General features: G+C 48.0%; 1 protein-coding gene across 1 annotated transcript in view; it reads right to left on the bottom strand.

Annotated features, from left to right (window-relative positions):
- COLGALT2 (collagen beta(1-O)galactosyltransferase 2) overlaps positions 1 to 8,227 on the bottom strand; it is a 53,672-nt gene continuing 45,445 nt past the window's right edge. Inside the window, exons 6-12 of the mRNA XM_062606268.1 lie at positions 7,241 to 7,360; positions 6,670 to 6,746; positions 4,717 to 4,823; positions 3,771 to 3,903; positions 2,558 to 2,685; positions 1,928 to 2,134; positions 1 to 1,466 (exon numbers count right to left, since the gene is read on the bottom strand). Of these exons, the coding sequence (XP_062462252.1) occupies positions 1,190 to 1,466; positions 1,928 to 2,134; positions 2,558 to 2,685; positions 3,771 to 3,903; positions 4,717 to 4,823; positions 6,670 to 6,746; positions 7,241 to 7,360 (1,049 nt within the window). The 3' untranslated portion in view covers positions 1 to 1,189. The remainder of the gene's footprint in view (positions 1,467 to 1,927; positions 2,135 to 2,557; positions 2,686 to 3,770; positions 3,904 to 4,716; positions 4,824 to 6,669; positions 6,747 to 7,240; positions 7,361 to 8,227) is intronic.

Here is an 8,227-nt window from a genome sequence, read left to right as displayed (position 1 = left end):
TCATCTTGCACCAGGTTCTATGTATTATCACACCGGCTGACAGGTAGTAACACATCTTCTTTAGCAGGAAGCACAACACTGACCACTAATTACTGAAAACATAAAAAAGCCAAACACCACCACCATCACCACCAAAACCCAGCCAACCCAACCAACCGATCTGCTACAACAGCAGCCTGTAGCTTGAGCTCTGTGCCTAATAGAGCTGCAGTGCACAATTCTATCACAGCTGTTGAGAACAGTACAGTTGACAATACAAACACTTCTGCAGGTTGATTTGTTTTTATAAGGATAGTGCAAGCAGTTTGTAAACAAACTGTTTAGATCCTAGAAGTCCTGTGCTTGGCTTTATGGCCTAATTAAACAGGCCTGCAAAGAGGTTGTTTTCCAGGCTTTGTTTTCCTGAATAAATTGAGATGGGGAAGGAAGCAGGACATGACACAGACTAGCTCCACCTGTGCTCCCTTCAGGCAGTGCAGAGATAAACCCTCAGCTTTCCCATCCAGCTTCCAAGATTTTAGACACGCCAAGACATCAGTTCTGGTCTGGGAGGCCTGTTTTGATGGGATCTAGCAAGTTTTGAAGTCTGCAGAGGGGAAGCTAGCAACACCTTTCTTTTGAGAGGTGATGAGGGAGCAGAGGCTACAGAGGAGCGCTGCTCCAGAGCACCCAACGTTTCTGGAAACCATCTTGATTCTGACCCGGATCAGTTTCAAAACCAAAACCAAATAACCCAAATACTTGCCTGCAGCTTCTCTCAGTGCACACGGCTATAAAAGCCTGCAAACCTACAAGAAGTTGTAGTGATACAGCAGCCCAGTTACAGCTACCCAGAAAGGTATTAACACTTGTACACCTCTATATATTAATCTCTATAAATACAGTGTTCTGCATGAAGAACTATAGGAAGACGTCGTTCAAGGCTGGGGATTTTTACAAAAGCCTGTGAGGGCTTTTGTTCACATCTCTGCCTTTTTTCTGCCACTCTGGAACACTTGTTCTTTTTCCTCCTTCATCTCCCACCCAGTCCTAAGTGGCTCGGTTAGTTGGAGGGTCCAACCTCTGTGCTTTGCCATTCAAAGCAGTGGGAAGGAGGCCACGCAAAGAGCTGCTCTACAACTTTCAAGGGTGAAAAGCTAAAGTGTGAGGCAGGTTCAGCTGTCAACAGAGTCCCAGGGGAAGGGGACAGTCATAGCTCATCCCTGGAGGATGGCGCATTGAGAGGTGACTGGGAAGGCAGAGCACCCTTGCTCTGGGCATCGCTGTGGATCTTGCCCTGCTGACGGGCTTTCCAGGAGTGTGCTCTGTCCCAGTCTGTTGACACAGTCTCATTGTCCCAGATTGTAGAGGTCTCTGTGTCACTGAGGTAGCCTGGCTGCCCGGTGTAGTGCGTAGGGTAAACAAGAAGGGGTTCTGCTGAAAAGGCTTTCAAGTCTCTGGACTCATTGTACTCCGTGTACTTTGCTCTAAAGAGGAGAGAAAAATCACCCCAGTAACAGAGTTCACCAGTGCCACTGCTTATGACTGAGAGATACAAGCCAACCCACCAAGCAAACTGATCCCAGGGAGTGGAGGTAGTTGCTGGGTGGTGTTCTAGTAGAGAGTTCTGACTCTCTACAGCCAGAACCTCCCATCTTACAACCACACACAACATATGCACCCAACACCTTCATTACCAGAGATAGCCAAGTGTCTCAGGACCAGTCCTTACTCAGTTCAGGGCCTGTGGACAATAACTCCTCTGCAGCAGGTCTGTCACCTCCTTTGACCTCTGTCAGGAGCTCTGCTCTAGAGAGCCAAAAAGCATGAGTAGCCCTGTCTCCCACCAACCAGGCTACAGAAGTGAGACACACCAACACGATCTGGCTTAAGGACATTAACAAGATCCAGCTCACATCAACATAAGCAACAAAGACTTACTACTTACACAGGGTGCTTGTTGTACATAACTGGCAGAAATTCATCTACAGGCAGCATCTTGCTGAAAGGCTCAGCTCCAATGAGTTTCTGAGCCCCTTGGAAAGAGATTGCATACCCCAGGGTCCAATATGAGTAATCAGCTTCCACCAAATTCATGACATTGGGAACTGCTTTCTCAGGCTCTTGCACCTGCATCCTTTTCCGGCCAATGTAGCTTAAAGGGTGAAAAAAACAAGGAAACTGAAACCAAAGTGAATCTGAAGCAACTAAGACTATTCATGTCAATCAAGGAAGGGCAACGGAGCAACCCAAGAAGTAATCCCTGACCAGGCCCACAGATTTCTATCCTGCACCCCTCCCAGACATCCAAGCCTTAACCCACTGAGTGCCAAAACTGTGAAAGACTTCACAAGGGAGCAAAGATGACATGGTCCAAACCTCAGGACTGAACCAACACTGCCATTTCCAGCCTGCCCCAGAAGGCAGATCTGTCCTGATGGCAAGAGCCACTGAGAAGTCTCTGCCACCTTCCCCTGAACTCCAGCATTAACCTGCATCTCCACCATGACACAGCAGGCGCTGCTGACCTCCACTGTGTGCCCAGCAGTTCCCAGGTGGCTGAGGGACAATTACTTACATAAGCTCCCAGTCTAGCTGGGCTTGTTGAATGTCACCCATCAGCTTCATGAGCTTCCTCTTAAACTGGTGTTCAAAGCGTACATCGTCCTCAATAACAAGCACCTTCTCCAGTTCTCTGTTCACCACCTGAAAACAAAAGGTTCAGAAGCAATCACAGTGGCACATCCCCATCTGAAGTCGCACACACCATCTAGAAGCCAAGAGCTGCCACCTCGTATGAGCACAGCAACCACCTCCCCAGAGGAACACGCAGCAGCCTTTGATGCCAAAGCTGCTGTTCAGAAAACACTCCTTCTTAGGAGAAAGTGTTTGTGAAGTCTGTGAAGGAGGACAGTCGAGCATATCCAGTCTGGCCCTGACAACCTGAAGAACACATGTGCAAAGACATCCTGTACCTGGGTTCCCACATTATCATATGATTGCTGCACTGCCCGACTTCTCAGCACTGAAGTCACTCCTGCTGGCTCTACACTCTTTGGAGCAGTGCCCTGCCCTGCTGAGAAGTGCTGCAACTAACACCTCCCAAGGCAGAGGGCTGTCTACATCTGAGTAACCACTGCCATTGCCAAGTCTTCTTTCAGTACCAAGTCTTTCCCCCTGTCTCTGCCACACCATACATGAAATAATCCCTCCCGCTGATGTGGGGCTGTGTAACTGCAGCATCTATGACCAGCACAGCCCAGATCCTCTCAAGCTTTCCTCTTCAGGTGACCAGGGACAGATGGAAGCTTTTATCACCCAAGCAAGATCTCTTAGCTCAGGTAACTGAGGTGCCTACTATTAAGCATTTTCATGACATGCCAACTCAAAAAAAAACAGTCAGCAGAGTCACTGGAGCTTGCTTCAGTCTACATGCAGAGCAAGAGATAAAAAGAGGAAGTTTTTGAAACACCATTTGTTCTTCAAAACCTTCTTGCCTTTCTCCTAAACAAACTTGCTCCAAGCGGGCTACTGGATGGTTTGCAAACAGTCATGAAAATACTCTGATAAAAATCATTCCTCTCTGCTGCCAAATGGAAAGCAGAGACAAGAAAGCTGAATACTGTGTTCAAGAAAATGCCCATGCCTGATCCCCTACAAACCAAGGAAAACAGTTCCATCCTACAATTCCAGAAACCAGCATCGTACTTAATGCTCTGCCCTAGGACTGGCTGTGTGCCTTCCTCCTGCACCTACCTTCAGGAACACCAAGGCACCTGCAAACTCCTTACCTCCTTCCAGATGTAATAGTGACTAAGGAAGCAGCCAATCTCTCCTCTGGTTAGTGGCCTGGAAGAGTATGGGTCCTGGTATCCCGGGAGCATATCGATGCTGAGAGCTTTGAGCTGACTTGCGTTAAGTGCTCTGAGAAAAGAGAAAACATCTATCACCGTTTAAAAGAAAAGCGAATTCAAGTCAGACACGGACACAACATGGGAAATGCTGCTGATGTTCAAAGAAAACCTCTATCTTGAGAAATGCCTGCACTGGTTTCACTCACAAACCCCGAGAAAAATTAACTTACTGATTTACATTTCTAAATCGATCCAACAAATCATAGCCTTAACTCTGCTAACAGCTTCTTGAGGAACCATCAATGCGGCAGGTGCTTGGCTCAGACCGTTTTCCTAAGAGGTCTTGATGGGTGCTGGTCTTCAAGACCGCTAGATGGCACGTGGGTTCCTATCTCCCTGAGGCCTTTTGCAACTCCCAGACCAAAAGCTGCTGCTTCGATTTCTCATTATAAAAAGGCTTTAACACACCTTAGAGTAAACTTGGAAAGGGCTGTGTCAGGGTTAACGCTGTAACATAGCAGCTCTGCAGCGCTAGGGTGGACAGCCTTTCCCAGGAGATAATTGCTCTCACTTTTACTGCTGACTCCTTTGAACTGTGTGCAAGCATTACAGTTCACAGAAATCAGCATGATTTTAACCCAATTTTTGCCTTAGTCTGAACCACCCTGCCCTGGTTCTCTCATGGAAACTGAAAAATTGCAGAAGAAAGAAAGAGAGCAAAACTGCCCCAAACAGACTGTTAGGTAGGTAAAAGCGATATTCACCTCTCTCCTCAGCCCAGCCTTCCCCACCAGAAAGGAGGTGCCAGGGCATCCAAGGAGATGGTGTTAAGCAGTTTTGCACAACCCGCTCCTTGCAAACACCAGCCCCAGCCTAAACTCACTTTCCATGCACAGCCTCTACTCTCTTGACTGCAATCTCCTGCTCATAGAGGGTCCGCAGCATCCGATCCCGCCTGTCTTTCCGACGCTTCAGATTGATCATGAAAATCTGCATAGAAGAGAAAGCCATCAGCCTCCCAGTTTGGCACTGAGGAAGAAAAGAGAGTCCTGATCCACTCTTCTCCAGCAGCCCCACTGGAAAAGCACACTTTTGAAAATATTGGGTGTGTTTTCATCCAGGTTACTTAGAATTTGCAACAAAAGATTGAGTTGGTTTTGAGTTGAAAGCTTAGAGGCTACTTCTCAATCTTAAAACCATTTTTTATGGACGCTCACAGGGGAAACTTGCTCTTTCAGGGTCAATAAAGTTGAGGGGAGACCAGTCACAGCAAAGTCTGTAACTTACAAAGATATAGGATGCTTTGATTCATATTAAACACAGAGTATCATGGTCATCTCCAGCCTCAGTCCTAGGGGAACACTGACCCACACGTTTCTCCACAATGCTGCCACTGTCTCTATTGAGTACTATCAGTGGGGCCACCTTTCAAGTACAAGGACACAATAAAGAAAGGATTTTTGTCATTGCTTCAGGCACTGAAAATCCACTGCTATCCCTGCCAGAGCAGAAAGCCTAGCAGAGAGCCAACACTGGGTATAGACTCTCTGGTGGAGGGCAGAGAACTTAAGCCCTCATTTGCAGGTACACTGCAGAGGGTCAGCAATATTTTTCAGTCCCCGGCAAGCAAATGCAGCCCGGTAAGGAGCAGATCAAATTCCAGCCCAGTACAAATGCAAAAATAATAAATTGGATAAATAAAATGCAGCCACAAAGGACAACATGGAAAAAACTACACCAGCTGTGTCCTCAACACAGACACTCAAACACACAGAGCCAAATCAGGTTCAGACTTTATGATTCCTATAAACAGATGCAGCAGGATACACCATGAAAACAAAGGCTCCCCTGATCACCACAACTCCCTGGGCCACGGTGCCACTGCCACCCTGGAAGAAGCATACGCAGGGGCTGCTGGCTCTGTGAATAACACGGGCACTGGTTAGTTAAAGCACAGCAGAGCCCTATCCAGTCTGTTCTCAATGCCTGCCCTCTTCACAACATGAGCCAGAGCTGGGAGAGGAATTTCTGCAGCTTTTTGGGGCACCACCAGTGTCAGCAACCGTCTTTGTAGTTCACTGCTACTTGAGGCCATAGCAGAAAAATGTGGCAACCAAGAAGGGCAGAGGGAGGAGCTGCCCCAGTGAAGAGACAGCATGCATGCTTTTCATCACTCCTGACCATACCCAGCTTGGGCTAGAATCCAGGTGGCAGCCTGCATCCCACAGCTGCTCCAGAGGTCCAGTGTTTCTCTCAGGTGAGAGAAATCACTCCCTTCTGTCACTGGAAAGCAGGAGAGTTTTCCCAAAAGACCAGGTTTTGGCACAGAATGGAAGGACTGCCAAGCTGCTCTGCAGAGTCACATGTAGAGGAAACACACAAGAACTGGGGAAATAACCTGCTTTTCAGCCCAACTTCTCCATCTCCTCCTGGCTGGATTCAAACATCCATACCTTCAAGACAGGAGGCCCAAAGATTTGCTGGGCATGGCCCTTGCACACAAGTCTACACTTCTAAACATGGCTCTCATAGCAGGTACTAAATGCCCACAGACCTGGCTGTCCTTGTGTCTCTACAGCAAACAGCAGAGGCAAAGTGCACGTCCTGAGCCCTTTCCATTCTGCTCCCCTGAGCTCAGCACTTCTCTCCAAAGAAAAAAATGGCTATTTTCTCCTTGCAAAATGTTTAAGACCAAAAGAGGAGTGATCAGGAAAGAGCTAACTACATGAAAAGATAATATACTCTGAGGGAAATGGCTAGAAACTCAGCAGCAGGGAGAACCCAGGTCCTCTAGGTGATGAATGGGAAGACAGTAACAGTAAAGTAAGTTCCTTACTTCATCAAATCCCATCTTGTTGGGGTGCTTTGGAGGAACAGAGACATACTGAGAGGGTTCAATGGGAGGACGATCGACTGAAAGAGATGAGAGATCCCAAGCATTACCTTCACATACATGTTGCATCGATACAAGGTATAGCCAAGTGTTTTCATCACTGGGCTGAAAGCCCCAAGGAGCTGGCATGTGAAGTCAGGCCAGGAGCGGGTACAGCAGAAAGCATCCATGGTGCAAAGCAGAAGCCAGCAGCCATGTGCCAGACAGACATCATGACAAAAAACTGAGTTCTGCAGCATCTGCTCCACATTAAAGATGCATCTTTGCTTTTAATCTGGGGAAGCTGAGGGATTTTGTGAATGGGGTTGACCTGACTGTGAAGTGATTACATCCCCGGGGAGAAAATGGAAAACCACATATCAAAATCACATGGGAACAATCAGATCAGGATGCAGGCTCCCAAGGGGAAGAAAGCTGGGCTGCTGGCAAGAGAGCTCCACAAACATCAACTGGGGGTACTGGGAGTGAGGGCTGGCATCTGTGGTGTCCATCATGGCAGGGCACAGCAACTTACTCATAGCCTCTATTAGCGTGTGCACAAAGTTCTCAGTTTCTTCTTGCAGTGTCTGCTGTGATTTCAGGGGCATGGGAAGGAAACCATAGTGTTCACGGTTGCAGATGAACATCTGTATTCCTGGGGATCATACAAAAAAAGGAAATTAGAATCAGACCTTTACCAGCACCTCAGTCCCAAGAAGATCTGCTTCATAAGCAACCAATCAAAAGCACCACAGTGATATTTTTGGCTTATTCGGCCAGCAGCAAGTGACCTCCCCTACAAAATCAGTTTTTACTTGCTCCCTAACAGCAGGTGTTTTTACCCTGCAATCAGTTTCCCTCTAGGAGAGACTGGAAACCCTCCTCTTAGAACAGATACAGGGTCTTTTGCAGCCTTTGCCTTCACGCTACAGAAACAATCATACAGCAGAGGCATAACTGCCCATAGCAAAAACGGTGTCTGATACACAGGCACATACAGAAGGATTCCTGAGGGTACCTGGGGAGTACCACAGGAACCCTCATCCCCAAAACCCCACCTGCACTGCTCAGACCTGGCACCTCACCTGACAATCCCTTCATAAACCCAGAGCCAAAAGCAGCAACAGGTTTTCAGCCTCTGAGTAAGCCAGCCTCAAGTGATGCAATGGGCTTTCACCTGCTGCTATGATGAAGGAGATGCAGCAGCAATCCTAGGACATGGGGCCTCTCTCCCTGCTCAGGGAGAGCTCAGGGAGACCCAGGGCTCAGCATCGGCCTCCAAAAAGGGGGTGAGGGGCGGAATGTGACAGGACAAGGGGGAATAGCGTTAACACAGAAGAGATTTAGACATTAGGAACAAGTTCTTCACTATGAGGGTGGTGAGATACTGCCACAGGTTGCCCAGAGAAGCTGTGGCTGCCGCATCCCTGGAAGTGTTTAAGGCCAGGTTGGATGGCGCTTTGAGCCACCTGATGTAGTGGAAGGTGTCCCTGCCCGTGCCAAGGGGGTTGCAACTAGATGG

Source organism: Pezoporus occidentalis, unplaced genomic scaffold (assembly GCF_034315485.1).
Source record: "Pezoporus occidentalis ecotype Australia unplaced genomic scaffold, CSIRO_AGI_Poc_V1 ctg95, whole genome shotgun sequence".
Lineage (NCBI taxonomy): Eukaryota > Metazoa > Chordata > Aves > Psittaciformes > Psittacidae > Pezoporus > Pezoporus occidentalis.
Note: the sequence above shows the minus strand (reverse complement) of the source record. Positions and strands in the feature narration are given on the sequence as shown.